This window comes from Rhopalosiphum padi, chromosome 4 (assembly GCF_020882245.1).
Source record: "Rhopalosiphum padi isolate XX-2018 chromosome 4, ASM2088224v1, whole genome shotgun sequence".
Lineage (NCBI taxonomy): Eukaryota > Metazoa > Arthropoda > Insecta > Hemiptera > Aphididae > Rhopalosiphum > Rhopalosiphum padi.
The window spans coordinates 45,208,671-45,232,763 of NC_083600.1; the positions used below are offsets into that span (position 1 = coordinate 45,208,671).

General features: G+C 33.6%; 1 protein-coding gene across 3 annotated transcripts; it reads right to left on the reverse strand.

The window, feature by feature from the left end:
• Positions 1–3,372: 3,372 nt before the first annotated feature.
• LOC132929860 (helix-loop-helix protein 2-like) lies at positions 3,373–18,263 on the reverse strand. 3 transcript variants are annotated; one of them, XM_060995472.1, is made up of 5 exons: positions 17,910–18,263; positions 12,852–12,990; positions 8,027–8,324; positions 4,368–4,470; positions 3,373–4,197 (listed from the first exon to the last, which is right to left on the reverse strand). In XM_060995472.1, the coding sequence occupies exons 2-5, from the start codon at positions 12,964–12,966 to the stop codon at positions 4,054–4,056; spliced, it is 660 nt and encodes a 219-aa protein (XP_060851455.1). In that variant the 5' UTR covers positions 12,967–12,990; positions 17,910–18,263; the 3' UTR covers positions 3,373–4,053. The 3 variants fall into 3 exon arrangements, with proteins under 3 accessions (XP_060851455.1, XP_060851453.1, XP_060851456.1); XM_060995470.1 differs by having other exon boundaries at positions 8,027–8,327; positions 17,910–18,259; XM_060995473.1 differs by lacking the exons at positions 12,852–12,990; positions 17,910–18,263 and adding an exon at positions 9,636–9,841 and having other exon boundaries at positions 8,027–8,327.
• Positions 18,264–24,093: the final 5,830 nt, after the last annotated feature.

Sequence of the window (24,093 nt, forward strand, 5' to 3'; positions counted from 1 at the left end):
AGAAATTCACTTTTAAAATTAAAGAAAGATAAGTAAATATAACTGATATGAAATAAATTTGTAATTTACGACTTTCGAATTAAAGTGATAATCTATAATATAATATGGTTAGTCCTTAGACCTAAGCAAGTATTAATATAGGTGACTTTAATTAATAACTATTAAATTTGGCGATTTTATTCTCGGATTTTTATTCGGGGATTCCAATAAACGGCATAAACACATTTTCTCTAAGTATTGAAATTTTTTTAGGTATACATTATTACTCTTCATCACTCATTGTATAAACGTGTTGCATGCAGTGGCACACGAGAGAATTATATAATTTACTTAAACTATCATATGCATAAGGTATGGGCCTACATTTCATAGAATCATATATATTTATTTGTATGTATAGTAATAGTATAATATTAAATAAAACCATCTTACAAACGGGCAGCGCGGTGCACTATTTTCTCGTGGGACTTGTTGATATATTATATGCGCACTGGGTTGTTTTAAATAATGCTGTCCGTATTGGAGGGATGTTGCATAACTGCAAGGGTGCGCGTATTCGTTTGCTGTTTGCCGAGACGCCGGCGGTCTATGAGGATTCAGTGAAACGTACGCGTAGGCGTGAAATACTATTTTTAGTGAAATGATTTATAGCCCGAGCGCATTTGTCAGTTAGACAAATAAAAAAAAAAAAATCTCTATTAGATTTGCACCGTACGTAATCCATTATATATTTTCTTCCTGCAAATTTTAAAAGTATAATATGTCACCACTTATGTATATAACTTATACATGATATGTATAATGTTCTTAGTCACGCCATATATATATATATTGTATTCTATATAATATATTGTCCTAGGTAAGTTTATAACAGTGAATGTTATTATAATGGAATTATACACGCGCTTATATGTATTGTGTATATATATATATATTCCGAACACATATACGTATAAAATATATAGGGGATAGTCCCTATTATATAGTTTTCGTGAATTAATTCGAACCCCGAAAAAAGGGCGATTAGCCGCCGGAACCCATTGTACGTGAGCTGATGCGCCTACATAATACCGTCTCGTCTGTCGTCGATCGATCTAACCGACATGTTAATAAATAAATCCATTAATTGTTTGCAGTGCCTACGACAATTTTCACAAATTTATAAATCATTTCTATTCTATAACACTGCGCCATTACCCGTGCGATCACAATGATTACATTATCCGCGTGCACTCTTGCCACTGCTGCAGGTATTTGCAGCACAATGATCCTATATTATATACACGATATTGTAGGTAAATCAAATCAGGCATAGTCAGGAGAATCCCTCCCCCCAAAAAAAAAAAATGGGTAGTATATAAAATATAAAGTATATAGTTATTTAACTGGGAATATTAAACCACGGATGAAATATTATCAACTAATAACTATTATTGTGCAGTATTCTGTATTTGTAGTAGTTCGCATTACGATAACACAACTAGTTATGAATTATGATGATGAATATTTCGCAAAGTTCATCCAACGAAGTATTGACTCTCTGCTCTTCCTTGAAAAATTCTGGTTATGCTGCTGATGGTAGGTTTTGAACTGCAGTATAATGTATTAAACATTATGCAATTAAGTTATGATAACAATTATACTTGCGGGTTTGTGTTTGTATAGACCGTTGTACATTACACAGAACTTATCAAATTAATATTAGGTATATATAATATGTTTAGGCATGTAATTTACATAATTTAAATAAGTTATACATATAAGTCCTGTAAGTTCTATTATGTATTTTATTTTATTCAATATATTTGACCGCTTTATGGATTTACCCGTACCTAAATATTGTAGTTTAACGAATAAATCTAAAAGACCTGGTTATAAGTGAACCATCGGATTGGCGCCACTGTACGCACGTGTATGTACATATTATTTTTTTTTTTAACGCAAACAATAAGTATACTTCCGGTTGCCGGACAGTGAACGGTATCGTACCGCTGCGTTAACAATGGTCGATAAGAGCATAATATCAAGGCTAACCCGTTTTTTTAAGAGGTTCAAAATAAGAAGTTATAAAGAAGTGTTGACAATTACAATTACAAGAGAATGAATTTAAATTGCACTATTGCTTTTTTACGTATTTACATAATTATATTATAGAAAACAATTAAAATTGTGTTGCGCGTTCCAACATCGCACTCAGCAATAGATATGTATTCTTTTAAAAAAAACTAAATTTTCATTATAAATACCTAGAAGAAAATTGTTACCTGCACTTCAGTGATATGTGACGTATTTATTTTTTTGGTAATTTGATTCGACAGTTATAAAATAATTATTAAACATGGGTAATATACAAAATGACTATAATAATATAGTATTATATAAATAAAAATATCTAACAAATGTAAACGAATTAATTATTGTTTGAATAGTAATTTGAGAGTTGAGTATCTGTACCGATAAAAACACACGATTGTAAACGAGTTTCATTGGTAGTTCTTTTTACATAGATAATACGATTCTGAAATGTTAAATTAATTTTATTTATGGTCAACGTTTACTGGTAAATCACGATGGCGTATATTGTACATTTAGGTAAGGTATATAATACACTTTCGTCTATATTGGCTATATATTATAGACGACACTAGAAACGAATAATACAATTATAATTACATTACTAATCGCTTCAAAAATATTTTATATTTTAACGTTGATTGATCACAAGGTCGTACTCAAAATAGATCGCCGGTGATTGGGGTAGAGGATTTGAGCCCTTAAACCTCTGGGCAAGGCATGAACTAATCAGTATTTGTTTTTTGAAAATGATAATATATAAATTTTAGATCGTATTGTTATAACAATTTTATAATTATAGATTTGACAATGTTGGAGCGTTTTTTGCATGCAATCTTGTAAACCTAGAAAGGTAAATCATCGCTATCATGATCAAGTTCGCAATACATTGAACTTGGTAAAGAATGGATAACTCACATTTTGATATGTACAAAAAAAAAATATATTTTTTTTTTTAGTAAAAATAATTTACAATATAAACTTAACACTAAAATAGAAATAAGGCACTTAAAAATAATACAATATGCCTTTGTACAGACAGGAGCATTATAAATTACATATAATTCAACAAAATGTTTAAAAACATTTAAACTTTTATCCCTGTAACCGTAGTGGTTTTAAAATGAGCAATTTCAAAAAGTCAATAGTCATAGCCTAATAATATATATTTACTTAGGTAGGTAACAATATTTTAGAAAAGTAAAAATTCGTTATAAAAATACCTTAAAAAAATATTTAGCAAATATAATGGGTATAAAAAATAATTAAAGTTTCATTGATACAAAAAAATTACGAAAATAATAAAATAATAGTTTTGTAATTTAGCAATATATACGGTATAATTTAGATAATATTCATATATTACATGTATATTATTAAAGGTACGTTTTCTCTGCAGCGTCTGGACGCGGATTCTAGCGTTATAATTACTGGTTCAGACTATATTCGGTGTTTAAACGTCGAGCTGATCCACTGTTTGACGCTGCAGAGAAAACGTACCTTTGGAGATAATGATGAAATAAAGAGAGAAAAAAGTGTACCTAATTGTAATCAACTTAAAAGCGTAATGACTAGACTTTAAATGTACAAACAAAAGTTAACAAAAACATAATAAATATTATGAGTCATATATAAAAAAAAAAAATGAATGTTGAAATTCGAATAAAACAATTCGTAATCATTACAGTATTTGACCACCTTAATAATCTGTTCTAAAGTGGCAATAACATGTTTAGAAGAAAATTTACCGTGACAAAAACAAAATATCATTGTCTAATAATAATAATAATAATAATAATAATAATAATGTTATTAATAATAATAATGATGTTATTAATAATAATATAATAATAAAAGAAACAAACAGGCTTAAGACTCTCGTCATTCGTGATTGATTTAAGCCAGTAGACAATTGTTTTTAACTATAATAATACATGATATATGAAATTTTTAAAAAAAATCACACGAAGAAATTCCATGTCAATTTTGATGGTCAGTCAATAGTTGGGTGTAGAAATTGGGAGGCATGCGGAATTGAAGCTCGCCGGGTTCGATTTTGTATTGTATGTCGGAGAACAGGTTGATGTCGGCCGTCGTTAGCAATTGATGATGTTCGGGTTCGGGCTATAAAAACAATATAAATAACTCGGTCTTATTAAAATGTTACACACACATATCATAATACAAAATATCGTTAAAAATGGGAATAACAAAATAAAGGTAAAATAATTCATAATGTATTTAAAACTTTATTTCGGAGTTGGTGATGGAATAAGCCAATATAATATACTCACGTGATTATTATGCAGTGGACTCTGCAAAGATAGAACACCTTGCAGTTGGTTAATGTATTCAATGGCCATTTGTAGGGTCTTCACTTTGCTCATTCTCTTGCTCCTGTAACAAGCAAACGAGCACATTATAGTTTACGTCCAAAGCGTTTTTCTAGGTTTTTACGATGTATAGTAAATACAGTGTGAGTATAAAACGGTGCAGAAACCACTATCATGTATTTAATTATCAAACACGTGTGTGTGTGTGTGTGTGTGTGTGTGTGTTATATACACGCGGCTGTAAAGAGTATGCGCACACATTTTCCCGTTTTTGACCCCGAAAAGTGATTTGCCGCCCCCGAAACGGCACTGAACGGTTTATACGCGGCTGCAGAGCAGACGGATTGTATGTAGGTGCTACGCGAGACGACGCTCTGGTGCACAGGAAGTTCTTAACGAGGGTGCGGAAACAACATCTGTGGCGACGGCGACGAAGACGATGACGACTCGCGAGCACACAAATGGGCCGAGACGAGCGCAATATTGGCGACATGTGACTTAAATTATATTTATTATTACTATTATTATTATATTAGTGTTTTTATAATAATTTATTATGTTACACACTTTCTGGTCTCACTAGACAGACGTACTCGATTACCGCACGTGGAACCCTGAATATGATGTTATAATAATAGTATTATATTATATACTTCTAGAAATTCCGAAAATCTGAATGAGTTGAATAAATCTCCGATTCACGAATACAATTTGGGGAGAGGGGTTGGGGATGAGGCTAGCACGTCTGCAAAAGAAACGTCCATATCATATGTAATACATTCGCGAGGAAATCGTGTATTAAACACGAAGGAAAAATTGTTTACGTGGAGTGTAACCCGCAGCAGCAGACAGCAGTGGTTGTGGTGGTACAATAATATTATGTGTTTTAGCGCGTAATCGTATTCTTACGTGACCGCGACGGGATGAGTATAACAATTTCAAAATCCGCGCGTGGCATTAGCCGCGGGACGACCGAAAACGCGTGTATACAGTTATTAAAACAAAAATCGAGCCAGGCACGCGCCAGACGCGCGCATCATTTAAACTTGTGTATATACCTATATATTATATATGATACCTATAATACATACACACACACACACACACACACACACACACACACATACATATTATATACATTAATACTATACGGACGTCGTAAAGTAGGTGCGATCGCCAATAATAATTGACTGGTGTCGGCGGTCCAGAAGCACCTGTTGTTTTTTTTTTTATCCAATTCTTTCATTGGTGGCACACGACTACTAAGTGTAAAAAAAAAACCAGTTTGCCGAAAAATAAGACAGCGGCGCCGGCGAAGGGGCGGCACGGAGGGAGAGTGAAAAGCTGGTCAAAATATTATAATAATATGTACATTCGCCGCCGTGTACCGGTTCCACCCGAAATGTTTTTTAATCTCTTCCTCTTAGCCGGCGCACGTCTCGTGTATATATAGGTATATAATATAATATTGATGAGACGCGTGTATGTGCAGTGTAATATTATTATTAATAACGGGGACCAGCGGCGGAGGAGTAGACGATTCGGTCGTCGGTCATAATATATATTATACATGGGAGGACTAGGACAAGGAAGAAGGAACGAGTCGAACTGCTACCGACGATGAAGACGAAGACGGCGACGACGACCGCGTCTTGTTGCAGGTGCTTTTTTGGTTTTTTTTTGGGCGGCTCGTGCCACGGGACACGCCACCGCATCACCTGTCCCGTCGTCATCGTTGTATATAGTTTGACCTCAAGTGCCGCCCGAGAAGACGTTATTACTTATATTTGTATAAAATTGCCGCCGCCGCACGCTAACACTAATTATTACGACCAGTTTTTATTATTATTATTCCATTTTATTATCGGTGGCGGTCCGGTGGTTCCTTCTTTTATATTAAATTATTATTTTACACATTACGCATAAATATATATATTATATTATAATTTTATCTCTCCTTCGTTTTTACATAATATAATACTGTTGATGGTAGGCGAGTGAACTTTTCGACAGTTTGATCGAACGCTTTTCGCCGGGTGCAACGGAGTCATTAAATTTGTTTTTGATAAATCAAAGACGGCTTAAAATTATTGGTATTTTTATCGTGAAACTTCTCGGGTCTACTGTGTATTGTTAAGCTATATATTACTTATCAAGGTATGTGTAGGATTTGTAAAGTCTTATGTACAATTTATATATTTACTTATATTTATATATATAGCCATATAGATAAGTATATTTTATAATGACGCCATATAAAACTTAAGTGGATTTCATATGTTAATACAATAATATACATACAGTTTTTCGGTCGTTAAACATTACACTACTCCGGATATCCACCATTCCACATACATACCCGGCGCGTGTAGTGATAATCATACAAAAAGAAAATCGTTTGTTTTATACCTAACCAAACGGACTTCCGAGAATTTCCGAGATAATATGTGGTCGGGACCGTGGTGCAGGGTTTGTTTTTTGTTACAACACAGTATACACTATATACGAATGTGAATGGATTTTACAGCCCCGCGCATAGCATACATATAATGTAATATAATCTAAAAATACGACTAAACGTCCGTGAATAGTCGGAAGGGAAGGTTTAATTTTTTAAACAAACATTTCGGTTCATGAACAGTGCACGGACGCGGGTTAACGACGGTGATTAGGAGGGCCTTGAGAACAAAAATGAGATATTATAACATGTAGAAAGACATATCATACCATATTGTATTATGGTTTAAATACACGTGAGACCATACGCGAGAGGATGCATGTGACAATATTATGTTTAGGTACTATATAACATGCAACTATCGAATTCTATGAGGTCAGCCGTTGAACAAATTTCAAGTACTTGACAACTACTGTCATTGAAACTAAATTTGTTGTTGTTTTACGTATCGAAGAAGAGTAATCTGGTAACCATTAAAATCTTGTTGTTATTGCTTATACATATCGAACTCGACGGAATAAAAAAAAAACTTCGATTAATTTTATCACATTTGAACATCACAATTCAAGAATTAATTTTGTAATATCACACATTTTAACTAATTTATACAACATTAATTGTTACATAACCTACAATATTTAGTGGATTATTATCATATATTATTATAATATTTGGCAATGTCTGTGTTATAAAAATTATATATTTTTTTACACGAAAAGGGTAATCATGATGTATGCGAAGAAAACGTCAATATTTTATGCACCTATAAATATTTATTATTATTATTATTATTATTATTTTTTTTTTGATCGATCATTTTATACCACTTTATACGAGTATTATAAAACACGCCGAAGGGCGTGCGTATTTTTGCTTTGTGTGTTCGGTATACAATGAAACCACGGTCCGCAGAATTCAGAATTATATTAAAAATATTCTCAAAATAAAATATATTATATTGTGTTTGAATAATTTAGACTCTTAGATAATAAATTACATATCTAATGTTTAATTGCAAATTATCTTTGAAATAATTTTTTTTTTATGGATTATGGTGAAAATTTGTCAATCAGATCGCCCAATTTGTTCGCGATAAATATATATCATAATAATAATGCAATGTTTTTCTTCAAAATAGTATGTAATGGTATATTGCGCTTACTTGTTTTCTTCCAGTGGAACGACTTTCCGGAGTCTGGCGAATGCCCAGTTGACCGCCTGCACTCGGCGTCTCTCGCGCGCGTTCCGCCTTGCCACCACTTGGGCGGGTTTTTGTCCGGCCGGAGTATCTTTGGATCGACCGCCTTGCTTGGCTTTGGATGAACCGGCCTTCTGGCCACCACCAGTGGACGTGGACAACAATGACGAGGGCCCGGGTGACGAGCTGGTCGTGCTACAAATAATGGTGTTTTGACTATCCGAGTCCGATAGCCATTCTTCCTTTTGGCTGTGTGCAAATGCTTCTGAAAGTAGAAACAACGTATTACTTTTCGGTTTAAAGGTAGCGACGAGAACAGTCCATATTTACGCATAAAATAGTAAATAGAGTTGTACAAGTATAAGTTATACAATATTGTTGTATATTATAATTTATAATATGTGTGAGTGTGTGTGTGTGAGTACGCTTGTTTAGTGTCTTATTGTAATTTATAATGCGAAGCAGATAATACAAATATAATAATGTACCTATGTCTATCAGTTAAAAAAAACCAAATTTGAAGAGCTCACGCACGAGCGATAAGAACCGCCATTGTCGTTTGGTATACCTATATATATTATCTCTCTCGTTTTGTGTACACGCGGCTTATAGTAGTGACGCGATGTACGCGTATTTGCATACAAACCGACCGATTAAGCGTATATTATTATTATTATTATTATTATTATTATTATGGTTGTTGTTGTTGTTGTTGTGTACTTATTTAATAATATGATATATATATAATATATAGTCATCGTTCCATTAGGCAACCACTTTCCTCACTCCCACCCCCTCCAACCATTAACAAACCGACCCACCGTCATCCGCAAGAGTACCGACCACGCGTTGTGTATTTGAATTTTTACTTTTTTAGGTTTTACAACGGGGCGAGTCGTCATCGGTGGTTATTTAGTCCGCTCGGAAAACAAAACCGGAAACGCTAACACGGCCCTTCTTCTGTATTGCCGTCAAACAATAGACACACTCAACGTCGAGTTTTCGTTTTATTATTATTAAAATTATTTTATTCCATTGAAACGGTGCCCGAGTTCAAAGTGATATAAGAACTACATCGTCTACAATGTCTACATCCGACACCAGTTGAAAATGTTTAAATAAAAAAATTCCCGAATAATTTATATTACATATTATTATAACGATATAGACATAATATAATATAAATACGCGACGGCAAGGCGGCGACGACGCGCGTTATTATATGGACGAAGACGATGTTCGACGCGCGACCGTTCGCGCCAGCGAACAGTTTAATTTCAGAAGAAAACTGGTTCTGATCATAATCGACAGATATTATCGTCGTTAAATTATACTCATTAATATTGATAGCCAATAGGTATATGATATAGTATATGTTATTATTTATTATTAATTATTATCATATATTATAGTGGTGGAATAATAATAATATACTGTAATTTATCTATCGTCGTCGGTGGAAATCACCGCGATAAGAATACGCGGACGATACACAATAACGTTGTGTTTATATAGGGGTGATTTGCATATTATTATAATGTGTATACGGGTAGAAACGCGTTTCGAAACTCACCCCGTTGTTGACTAGAAGAATCAGTCGGCGACGGTGGACTTGTAGCCTCCATAAGTGCGAAATACAGCCTGCAGTGATATGTATATACGTATAGGCGCCTTAACGCGCGGAGAAAAGCGTTTTTCGCCTTTGTTACACGACCGCGCGAGCACGAAAACGAACTAGGTAAACGTACCGGCGGACAATATGGTGGCCGGTACGAAACTGGATCGCTTACGAGCAGCGAATAGGTATTTGGGCTCCGAAGAATTTCGAGATCGCATTTTATCGTACAAACATCGCGCGCCAGGTACGCGCACATAAATATATACATATATACCTATACCTATACATATATGTAGGTATAGGGTATAAGGTATAACCTTTTGTGTTTTAAACCAGTTTTTTTCTTCTTTTTGTGCTCTCCACCACTGTCGATGCACACACAGCACTATACACGGGGATGTTGTGCTGTGCAAAGCCGCCTAAAGGTCTGGGCGGCGCACAATGGAGAGGGCCTATGGGGTTGTGTGTGTGTGTGTGTGTGTGTGTGTGTGCGTGCGTGAGTGTATGTGCGCGTATGTGTGTGTGTGCGCGTTTGTGTATTCGCCCGTGTGTGCGTCGTAAGAGTTTGCCACAGGGATTCCGACCGTGTACACAAAGAACGTCGGTTAAGTACGGTATTTCGTCGTGAATATAAATATATATATATAATATAATAAATGTTATGCACGCCAAAGGGGCAAATGTAACAATTTTTTTTTCAAATTGCGTTGGAGCACCCTTCGTCCAAGGGAATTCGTGATGTGCACGCCGGGAGGGGTAAAAGAGAGACGAGCGGACAATAGACGCACAAACGACCGAGCACCCCGATTACGTAAGGCCGCGTTGTATTCTATATATTATTATATATACCTGCACTACCGGAGTTACACGTTTGCGTCGCCTATTATGTTCCGTAGACAATATTTTTTTTCTTCGGCGGACCTCACGTGGTTCCAACGTGATAGTACATTTACGTATGTCCAGAGTGAAATAATTTATTATTTCGTGAAAAAAATAATAAACAATCGGGTCAAACCGTCGGAAATCGAATTTATGTGCGTTTATGTGCATTGTGCACTATATAATACACCTATACATATGTACGCAAGTATTATATGTGTATAATAATAATACATCGTATTAATAGATTATATATATATAATGATTATAAATTATATAATGTTCACTGAGATTTTTGCCCTCGCGGTGGCGGTGCGTGTATTACCTTTAGTTCTATTATATTATAGTTACCTACATATATTGTATAATATATAATACAATGATTATTTAAATACTCATTATCTAGAAAAATATTAGTTGTTGAAAATATTTTTTTTTACTTTGTTCAAATCATTACAAAAATTTTGAATAAAAAAAAGTAATATTCTTTTCTATTTCTTATCGTTTCATAATTATATAAGGTATTTTAATTATTTTTTGAATGACAGCATAATATACATAATTAATTTCGTTTTCTTAAGCAGAATATATTTCTGATACATATATAATATATATACAAAAAAATCGGATTGCTCCGTATTTAATATAATATTAAATTTATTCTGAGTATTCAAATTAAAATAAGTGGAATTTAGTAGACCTGCAACATTTTGCATAGTTTCGGGGTACCAAAGCCATGTTTCACTATGTACGCCAGTATACACTACTAATCTTAACTTAAAATACTTATAAGTTATAATGCTACAACTAATTAACTTTTAGATTAAAATTCAATTTGCATGTATCAAAATTCATAGAAATATATTCTAGTCTAAAATATTATAGATAATTAAAAATGTAGGTATATTGTCAATCAATAATATTTAAAAATTTAAAAAATAATAATGATGAAAACAAATACTATTTTTCTTAACGAATATTATACAAAAATGATGTGGTTAAATTGTAAAAAAAAATATTTTCAAAAATATAATACTTTTCAAGACAATGCGTGTTTAATGTTAAAATAATCACTCTGTATTATGTATACTTAAGTTTCGGACATAAGTCGCCGCCTGTAATATAATAATACACGTGAGATCAATAGAAACTTGGAAAACAATATAACGTCGAGCGGGTAGACGATTTTTTTCCAAGGTATAAATAGTAGATATTACTATATAGGTACTCGTGAGCATTCATACACCTTATGTCGTGGACCATATGACGTACATATATTTCAATTCCTTGGGAACAGACCGCGCGTATATATAGCCCATATGGTCTCTCTAGACTAGACGAGAACGGGAACGCGACGCAAACACGCAACATATGGTGCCCAAAGACGTTAATGAAAGGCGTTCACCTTTTTCCACCCTCTCGATCTGTCTGGTAACGGTACGGTCTGGACATTTCGCGGACTTGACGCGCACATTTGGTCAAAACATCGTAATAATATATATTATAAACAAATGCATAATACAGTTCGTTTTGCCGGACGATTTTTGTACACGACAAATGTATATTAGTATGTAATATACGCTGCGCGTTATGGTCGCAGACTATATTACATACAAATGAAACGCTATGAACAGAACAACAGTTGCATCGCAGTAGTGGGCGCTGCCACCTGAGCTGAAAAACTGACCAACCGTCAAATTAAATAATTTCACCCGAACCGAATTTACTTCCGGGCTGTTTATTAGGTTATTATGTCCCACGCCGTATACCTACGGATAATCTCGATTTAATGCGCGGCAACCCTGTCGGACATGTAAAGCATGTATATAGTATATACGTATTATACAGAAGGGTTGCTGCTATAGTGTATAATAATTATTACTCCGCACCTGAGCGAATTATTTGAATTTTTCACCCCCGAGCGGTGACGAGAACTCTGCAATGTACTGTGGTGCGTGGGGAGACTAGGCAAAATGTTCACGGTCCGCGTAACATTGTAACAACTCATTTCCTAGTGTGTGAGAACCAAAACAATAAATAAAATAAAACACAAACCTCCGAGTTCCGGCGGTTGAGCTCTTGTCTCGTTATTGTGTACTATCGCTAGCCAAAACGGACAAATCTGTAACGAATTTTCGTTTCCCTCTCCCCCACTTTATATATATATGCATATATCATAATATTTTCACCACATATAGCGTGTATATAGAGTAAACGTACTTACACCACAGTCAAATAAATGATTAAAATATTATAATATTGTATAACTGCAACGGTTATGTCGACCCTTACCTGCGTCGGATCCGGCGGTCCACCAGTCTTCCTGTACGTTTCCTTGGTCAACTCTGGAGCAGAATTGCATGAAGGACGGCATGGTGGATTTCAATTCTTCGCCAATGCTCATCATTGCATAGCCTTTTGTGATCAAAACCTGAAATGGTACAAATGGAATTAGTACGTTTGTTGATATATACTGCGAGAATATAATATTGTAGCACACCACAAATTGACATATGATAAAGATAATAATATTATATACTAATATTACTGCGGTGTCGTTTATGATAATATAATATTGTAAAAGACGCATTGCGGTGTATGAAGCTTCGTTTTTAGGGTCAGATATTGTTTCAACCTGCACCTCCCCGGGGCGCCACCGCCGGTTTGGATTATTAATTATTGTCTTTGGTCCCAATATTTGTACTGATAAACAAGATGTTTATTATATATGCACGCGTGCGAGTCGCATCTGCTTTTAATAAACAAAGTATAAAAAAAAAATCGCCTGCCTTTAACCACGCGCCTGTTGCTTTACGCGCAAGCTGCAATGTCGCGTGTGTGTGCGCCTATATATATAACACGTCTATGGTCTATATTACCCTCGTTGCGTGGTTTTACGACGGTCGTATAATCGATTTACTAGTTTTCCAATCAACCCTCAATATACAACCGTGGTTGTAACCTAAACAATAATAATAATATATAACCGCGCGGCACTAGAGACATTACCTTCCCAAACACGAGCACGACCTATACGCAAGATCTACATAGATTAGGTATATAATATTAGATAAATAATATTATTGCTCTGCGCTCGATATATCGTGTGTGTACACTGTATATGCCTTATCGCAAACTAAACAATTTGTCGGCGAGTTCGTCGTCGAGAATTGTAGGTAAACGTCAGTTGGTTTGAAAAATAAAACCCATTAGAAACAATATAATATAAATAATTGGCCGCGGCACGTTTTTAAAACAACAACTGGTTTTACAAGCTTTATTATTCCAAAACGTTAATCATAGCTTCGGATCTGTCGCCGTCGTACCGCCTTTACACGTACAACATAATAAGGTGACGTATTGTTTTTCGTTAGTTCATTCATCGGAACGTTCTTCGACGATAATGTCTCACACCACAAATTGAACTCGATATTATATAAATATATTATACAGATGTATTCTAATTTTATTTTATGATAATCATATAAATATTATAATATATGCTCGGTAATCGCGGTCGGGGTACATGTTTTTTATTCGAATATAATTCGTTGGAATATATCATTACGATCGCGGTCGGTTGAATAACTCGCGCGGCGGCTTTTTATATATACGAATGCATAATAATTTTTTCTTTTTTCGTACACTTCGACGGGCCCGGGATTTGTGCGCGCCCCACGAAAACCGGTTCTCTATACACGCATTCTACAGGGGGTTGTGCCTGCGTGCGTGCGTAAAGGGCTTATTATAATGGAGGGTTGGTTAATGGTTTTGTATATACATATATTTTTTTTCAGTTTCATGCTCGAGTGCGATCGTACGCTGCCGCCCCGTTTCCCTCCACCACACCACCGTTTCATCGCTCTCTTTCTATTTTTCTACATCGCGCACCAACGGCAGCAGCGTCACAAGTATAATACTACGGAAACCGTTTGGGGGAAAATTATTCACCGATACACTCGTACATTATAAACACACGCACATCAACTCTGCGTGTCTCCCATTTTGCAAGGGTGGTAGTTGTTCACGACGGGTTTATAATATTATATACTTAAACGATTTGACAATGTTGAAATTCCGTTCTGGCGGGTTTGTCTAGGTTATATTCTACACATGAGTAGCCTAATTTTAAAATGGAACTTCTGGTGACCTAAAAACCGTGTCTACTTGTTAGTGCGGTAGGTTCGAGATTTGACGACAGGATTAACAATACATGAAAAACTATAATTTTGTTTAAACGGATTGAAATTACACACAGTGACTGAATTTTATTGAGTTATATGATAAATAAGAATGTATATGTACTGTGGTGTTGATGTGAACTACGCGATTTACTAGACACTTATGAAACCAATAAAAAATAATATTCGGTTGAAAATAATAAGAATAGTGGTACGTATGACGATTATTCCTTCAGAAAAGAATAGTGAAAATGAAAGCAAGTTATGTTTTATCAAACAATCGGAAATCCATCTGACTGTTCAAGGATTGTCGTTGATGGAAGTTCAAAGTACTGTAGAATCGAATTGCGTATTTAGAAGCTTATAACTCGATAAATTTCCGTATATTTTTATCGTTTTATTATAATGGATAGATAATCATTATAGCAGAGTATGTAAGTTGTTTTTTTATATAGTTGTTACAATTAACGTCATCCGCATCGTGCATGCAATGGATAAAAACGGACGATTACGACTACGACAACCGTAGTTGTAGAACGCCAAATAACAATGGTAATCTACATGTTTAGCATAACGACTACCTGCATAGACTTAAAAAAAAAGTGTTGACTCAAATACACACGCACGATAACCCCAAAAACCCAATATAGACAATATTATTATATACATATACGAGTATATTAATATATAGGTTTACCGAATACGATTATTATATTATATATATTGTTATTCATAACCGAACGTCTTACGAGTACCAGCATGAAACATGCATATTATAGTGTCTGGATCCCGTATCCTTAAAATATGTCTGTCGAAGGACATGATGTATATGCATTATTTTCACCTCGCCCGTCGCCGACGGTTAAGTACCGGCGCGCGTGCTGCGTGTGACACACGATACCGTTGTCGCGCATTTTCTTGGGCCAGTAATATCATTAGGTATATGGCGTATAGGCACATACTACATAATAATAAACAATACCTACAATAATATTATTATGTGACTATATATATTTTCGGTATACGCGCGCGCGCGCGTGTGTGTGTGTGTGTGCGTGATATATTATACGGGACGCACACGGGTAATTTACACATAAAGATAAATTGCAGCGATCTACAGCGAAATAAAATAATAATAATAATGAAAAAAAAAAACAAAAACAAATATATTTATGTTAAACTACTAGACAGTGTCTTCTGTTTAGGAGCTCAACCCGCATTGTGCGTGCACAAAGGAACAGCCACTTATACGCAAACACACACAGTCACACGAGGTACAGCCTACAGCGACATGACAAATTACTTGGACGATTAATGACACGTATCTGTAATACGGATTATGGGTGCCCCCCGCGCCGCCACCGTAGAAGTCGTCACCGCGGCACGGATCGCGGTTTAATCCGAACGTGATATCGGATATATAATATAATATTATTATTATCATATATTATTATTGCCGTTGTCAACGACGCGTATTGGCCAATGACTTTGGCGAGAGAAACGAAAAACCGTCTCCGCACATTCGGTTTTACGACTATGAAATATATTATAATACTATTTTATACTCACGCGCCGCCGTATTAAACGCGCGCGCATTGTTTGTATACACCTATATAGACGAAAAGTTTATCGATCGTATATCGAAATAAAAAGAAATTCACGTGCGGTCCCCCGGTGGCCGTGTACATTATAATAGGTGGTACTCTCGTCGTAAACCTGGCGGAGCTGTAAATTTCGCGTTAAAATAAAATAAATTCATAATACGATACAATATGTATAATACGGGATCGTGACCGCGCATGACATTATTTATTCGCTCCCGCGTACGTGTTCGGTAGGCCCGCATCGGCCTTATACATATACGTATATATTATATAGTTACTCTATATACCTACCTACGTCTATATACGAATTTTAAATCCGTACACAGTAAAACGGGCACACAATATATTATAATAAATAAATAATAATACAAATATTATACCGGACGCGTACGTGTGGTACCCCTTTTTTCCCCGCTGAGTGAAACAGAGTTCCCGCCATTTGAGTATACCAGTTATTACTTACTCCACCGGATACGCCGCGTAAAAACAACCCGTGCGAAGCGGAAACAGAAAAATTGCTTTTCGATGTATTTCTCTCTCCATCACCCCTTCGCCCATTCATACTGAGCGATTTAATTTACAATAACAAAACGTAGCAACAACGCGAGTAGAATTAACCACGGCCGAAGGGCAGAGTAGCCCCAAGAAAACGTGGTCGAGGGGAGAGGTTGGAGTGAATGATTTATAATTGTTTAACTGTCGGGAAATTTGAAAACCATGTATATGGAGAACCGACACTTTTATTAAATGTATACTTTTATTATATATTTAGTGTATAGCAGACTTTTAATATACGTAGATAATTAACAAAATTATATGTACCTATACAACTAGGTAGGTACACTATAATATTTTATAAAATAAATTTAAAGAATTTGGCAAAAAAAATTTTAACCGTAAAGTTTCGTGATATTGAACTACAACAAAATATGAAAACATTAAAATTCAATACATTTTTTTTTAAACGTGAGTAGAAGAGATTACAATTTACTTGGTGGATACTCCTTAGATCCTGTAGTATGACGGACTTTTAAAGAAATCAAATTGACCGTTTTAATACCGATTTAAAATATATAAATATTATTTTAATATTTTTCGGGAAAGTTTAAAAAATTAAAATTAAGTATAATTATTGTGTAAAATAAATAAATAAAAATGTGAAAAATATTTTTTAATTAACTTAAGATATTTATGAGATATTTACTTGAAAATTTATTTAATTTTAGCATAAAATAAATATTTTATAAATTATAAATAACGAAATTTATGATTTCCACCAAGAGAACTTATCAAAACAAACAATAACAGTATATAATATGTACGTATTATATTATTGCGTATAGATATTTTGCTATAGATTATATATGGCCTAGACGTGAAATTTCGATCGAATTTTTTTAGTGATACGACAAGAGTTAAAAATAATATTGACTAATCACAATATAAATATATAACACAAATAGCAATAATAATAATAAAAAAAATTAATAATAACATAATAATATAGTCGTAAATAATAATATATAATATAATAACTACATTATAAATTATGGAAAACAAATTACCTTTAAAAAAAAACAATCGGGTAGTACGGCAAATAACACAGTATAAAGCTGTGTTATAATCGAATGCGATCCGCGGCGGTGGAAAACTCGATCCTGCGGCACAGCAGTGGAGTGCTGCAGCGGCGGCGGCTTCGTCGGAGGATTGGATAGGTATAATATGACGACGATAATAATATTACAATATTGTTGTGATACCGTGCGGCGTGTGGAAGTGCAGCTTGGCCGTGTGGGTAAGCTGGGAAGCGAACGTCGTGTACGTGTGCGGTTCGAAACGCGACTGATCGTGTTCAGGGGTTGCGGCGCCGGTGTCGCCGCGGAGTATACGCTGTTCGACGGGACGGTGGCAAGCGAGAGAGAGACGACACGCCGACGGGGGTGAGCCGCGCTGCAGTTCGCGTCTATAATATCACTATACACATATACGCATTTATGTATATATATATTATAATAGCAGCGTTGTATGTAATATATATATATATATATATAAGGGAACAGCGCGCGGCCATGTCGGCGGCGGCGGCTCTTGTCATCCCCACTGCCGCGCCAACGCCGCCGGTGGCTCGCGCGCGCGCGCGCCCGACCGGACACCTGGAAACGCGGCGCGCGGCGAGCATATACACCGAAGGCACGCGCCATCCCCACCGTCGGGTGGCGGCAAAGAATTGTACCCACGAAAAAAAAAACAACGACCCAAGAGACGAGTATTTATTACACACATACACACGCACACACTCGCGGCGCGCGCATTGAGCACTCTGTTGCTGGCGGGCAGCAGCTCGTGGGAACTTAAAACGCCAACCGGTTTTTTTTTCGTCGTTTTTTCGGTGCACTTCTCTAGTCGTCGTCGCCGCCGTCGCCGCCGCCACCATGCCTCCGGTTACCAGACTACCGTCGAAGGCCACCGCCACCGTCTCGAAATGTATTTATATATACATATACGTAATAAAGTGTGTGTGTGTGTGTGTGTGTGTTTGTGTATGTGTGTGTTTTGTGTAAGTGTATCGTAATAGGAGTCGACCGGCGAAAATCCTTTGTCCGAGCACGGGCCGCGCAAAACGCGTATACTTAAACACGAGCGTATGTGTGTGTGTGTGTGTGTGTGTATAGTATCGGTTTGCTCTACATAAGTCGTCGTTGTCGGAGAAAACGCGTTTTGCGTCGACGTTCATCAAAGTCTCCGGACGCGTCGTCGGGTCCCATCCCGCATCAAACCCGAATTCTACGCGTCTCGCGATTTTTTTCTCCCCCAACCCACGAATCGGCCGATTTCTTTTACATTTAAAAAAATACGCGGACAGCGAGTTGCAATGGTCGCAAACCGAACAAATAATAAATTCCATATCCGCCGCGCGTATTGGGAGGACACGTTTGTGGATGTATCCGCAACGTTTAAATCCAAAGTCTAAAATCTGAAAAATATAGATTAAAGTATCGAATTATAAATGTGCATGTTTAATCGATTTAAGTGTGACCCCGCAGGCTGAAGTGGTATCTACGTATATATGATACACACATTAATACTGGTTAGATTCATAAAATGCATTTTATTTACTAATATATTATTAAGCCGATGTAAATAAATGTAAATACAAACCATAAACGTCCATCAATATTCTAATTTATTTCCAAGATGAGATGCTGTTAAGCTGTTTATAACAACTTCTGAAGCTTAGTTTTGAAATCATCCAGACAGAACCTGTTTACCAGTAGGTACAATCTCACGTCGAACATGTGCTTCTTGAGATAAATAGATCATTTTTGGATAAACGGTAAATAGATCATTTTTAGCAACCGTTTAAACAGGTTTTAAAAATAAGAAATAGATAACAGTTATGGGCTACTGCTGGTTAGTTCTATCAAAACGCTGAAGTATACTAATTTAATTTTCCAAACTAGTTGAACAGTAGGTATACTAAATGACGTGATGGTCAGATACAATTAATATAAGAACACGACAGTTAAAAATTAAAATGTATAAAACGCTAATACCGGAATACAACTGTATAGCATTTTGTCAAATATCAGCTCTTTAATCAAATTCAGATAATTTAAATGTGTTTAATAAAATAATAATTTCGTAAAATATACAATAATTTACAAGTAAAAAATCAAATAATTTAAACTTATACGATTAATAAAAATAATTTTATTGAAAATTTATTGTGTTATACCTACAGATTAAATTTTCAAAATTGTACGTATTATTATTTTAATTAATTTTATGTGTATACAGAAATTTTTTTAAATCTCAAATGTTTTTTATAAATAGTCTTAACAATCATTAATCTGTTAATCTAATGATCAAAGGCAAATAATAGTTTTAATAATTTTAAAATATATACCTGCTACAATAAATTATTGTGATTTATTCTAATATTCAAATTTATTGATATAAATCAAATAAATAGGTAGGTAATAAAATAACGCGTGGAGTTTTTCTATTAGCAATCTAAGGAAATTTTAATCATGAGAATTTTGGTATATTATTACTTAATAGCAAAATAGATTCCCTTACCACCCTATTAATTTTTAAGTAAATTATAATGTCCAATATTAGTATTTTAAATAATAAATGAAAACGTCCATCATAATTAATCAACAATTATATGTTGTTTCTATGATCATTGGCTTAAATTGTATAAATTTAAATAAACTCATTTAAGTTTGCATCACTATATAAATTGAAAGGTAAAAAGTAAATTCATTGATAAATGTAATAATATAATGATAATATAATACATTCGATATTTGTATACAAGTGTTTACTTGAATAATAATAATGATAACAATAAAATAACAGCATTCAACAATGTCGGCGTTATAATTGGGGTTATTAATCGATTTTATTAAAAAATATTTATCTTCGAGTACTTGGAATTGCCTTAATAATAATGGTGAAAAAAAATGTATCGATAAAATACTATAAATTACACTCACCAGGGTGTAAAGATTTACATTATAATCGTTATTGTTCAAAAACCCGATTTAAAAATCTTAAGTAAATATCTTGGCTTTTTTATAGTCTTATTCCCAGGGTTCACGAACACAATTGATGTGAATAACGATCTATCGTTTTCAATTTTCCATTAACGCCTTTGCAGTGTAACAAAATGTTATATTGTTCAATTTTTAGAAAACCAACACAGATAGTACTATACGATAACAAGAATACAATGTTTATGGGATTTTTTTCAATGTTTCTTCAGAACTAAAATTAATTTATTTTCTGGTAAAATAATTTTTAATACCTATATAATAGTAAAACTTCAAATCTTATGAACAATAAAAAAATAAAAAAATACATAATTGTGCAATAATCGCTAAAATCCTAAATACTTTTTCAATTTTGAATTCAAAATAATATAATTTTGCTTATATGATATTTTATTGAACATTGGATAAATAATATAAAAAAAGAAGAGGGTTGTTACTTAATTCCAATATGTATTTTTAATTTTAAAATACTTTATGATACGATTTACCCTTAAACAAAACGAAAAACCATTTATTGCGTTCATTGTCAAAACATTTTACACAAACAATTATTTCTCATTACTTCGTATAACATTCGAATATTTTATGATGTTCAAAATGCATCTGCCTAACGGAAGAGTACCTATATAGGTACACGTAAAAAAAACTACCTCTATACATACCTACCTATAACATGAAAAGCCCGGCGGGGCGGTGGTTGAGGTTTTTTTTATACGTATACATTTTTTTATCAAGATAAATGATGATTTAAAATTAGAATATAATTAGAAGATATATAAATGGTCATCTAGTGATGGGTTGTTTTTTTTTTTAGTTTGTTCACCCGACCGACCACCCTTAACGTTGGATCCATTTATATTGAGGATATAATGGTCGATGTTTTTTATGAAGTCTTAAATAAAATACACTGACCGCCGCCACCGCCTATTCATTAAACAACGTACTTAACGAAGGCGCGTGCATCAGTATATAGTGACTTGAACGCCCGTTGGCGGCGGCAGGCAATGCCACACTATAATAACAATAATAGGGTGAAATGGACAGGGATAACTTTCGAGTCTTATTATATAATATATATATATGATAAATGCTTCAAAAATGATGATACTACAACATATTATTAACATTATAAACATATATAATATAACGTTTATAAAGTACCTATATTATGATAGCGTAAATTGAAAATAGTTGTTATCGTAGAAAATTGTCTCGTATAATAATTTTTACGAGTAAATAGAAGACTGAATGACTAAGCGTTAAAGTCACCGAAATCATTTTGGGGCGTCACCGTTTTCGGCCAAAATGTACCCTTCCCTTTTTGGCCAGTGTCACTTTTCGGTCAACACTTACAGTTCCCTTTTCGGCCAGCACAGTTTTCTTTTAACAACTTATGAGTTATATATGAGTAATACTTTATGATAACATAAATAATATAAAATAACAAAATGTTACAATCAAATGTTATAATATAATACATTATTCGAATAAAAATTAATAAGGTATTAATTAAAATTCTTTATTAATTGATATAACTATTAACTATATAGATATTAACCTAAAATCAACGAAATGAAGCTTACATTGAAGACTATAAAAATAATAAAATATGTCGTTACAAATTTGTCAAACAAATATCATATAATTATAAAAAATAAAACTTCTGAATGCATATTTTATTATTATTATATTTGTATTCGACTAATGTATTATATTATAACATTTTATTGTATTGCCGATTAATTTATTTTATTATTACAATTATTTTTGTATAGGTATTATAATACTATATTAATTTTTATTCGAATAATGTATTATATTATAACATTTTATTGTAACATTTTGTTATTTTATATTATTTTACTTTATTATTTTTTCATAAAGTATTAGGTAGGTAATAATTTTTTTTTTTTTAAATCATAGTTTTGGATACAATCATAACTCATAAGTTGTTAACACTGTGCTGGCCGAAAAGTGACACTGGCCGAAAAGGGAAGGGTATAGTTTGGCCGAATAGGGGGCCGCCCATCATTTTGTGTTATTTCAGGTAAAAAAGATACATTTTTTATAATTTTAAATTTTAAATTTTAAACTAAATACATTTAAATAAACTATTTTCATAATAAAAATAATGATACATAGTATACATATTCCACTAAAAAAACATTTGACTGTGGAAAATGGGAAGTATACTTAGTAAATATATTTAGTATTGAAGTACGACATTTAAGTATATATCTAAAAACTAATTTGTTGACCATATAATGTTTTTCAAATCCTTTGATGTGCAGATATAAAAAATATGCTGAAGTCGCTGATAGGAATCTCAAGCCAGCTGCAGTATGAATATGAAGCATATGTAAAAGTGTATAGTGCAGGTGTAATATTTACTATGAAAGTATATAAATTATAAACATATCCGGTATATATTATGATAATAATGACACTTTAGCATGACGTAAATCGCAATGCAATAACATATTATACAAGTATTTACTTATATTATAAATAATTAAGCTTAAAATATTAATTCAAAAACTACATAAAATCCATTAATAGTTAATACAAAAAAAGGAAGATATATAGTTAAAATTTAAATTCTTATAAATGGATAAACAATGAGTTACAATTTTAATAATGTATGCATTACAAATTTTATACGTAGTGTTAAAAATAATTTTAATGATTCGAATTATTTCGTGTCTACAAAGAAAAAAAATGTTACTATAAATGTAAGATGGTAGTGATAAATAGTAAAAATAAGAAGCAAGTAGGTATGTTTTAAGATTTTTAAAACAATTAAATATTAAGTTATTTAGGTATATTGTTTAATTTGTGGAACGGGAAATTAAGTATAAGTTTTTTAGGTTCGTACATTCACACTTTTATTTTGTATTATAATAATATATTAAAGATTTTTTTTATATTTCACAAAAAATTATTTTAGTTGTATTTTGAATTAAGTATAACAAACAAAAAATTCACTTACTTTTTACATAGTACAATTTATTAAGTACATGTATTTTAGAAATTATTTCTGAGTATAATTTTGCATTTGACACCGACCGTTGGTTGTCTCAGTCACACGTATACTAAAGTTATAAAATCTCCGTATCGACGGACAACGGCCGTATCATATTGTATTATTATCAGTTATAATATCTTAATGTTAAATTCACCGTATATACGT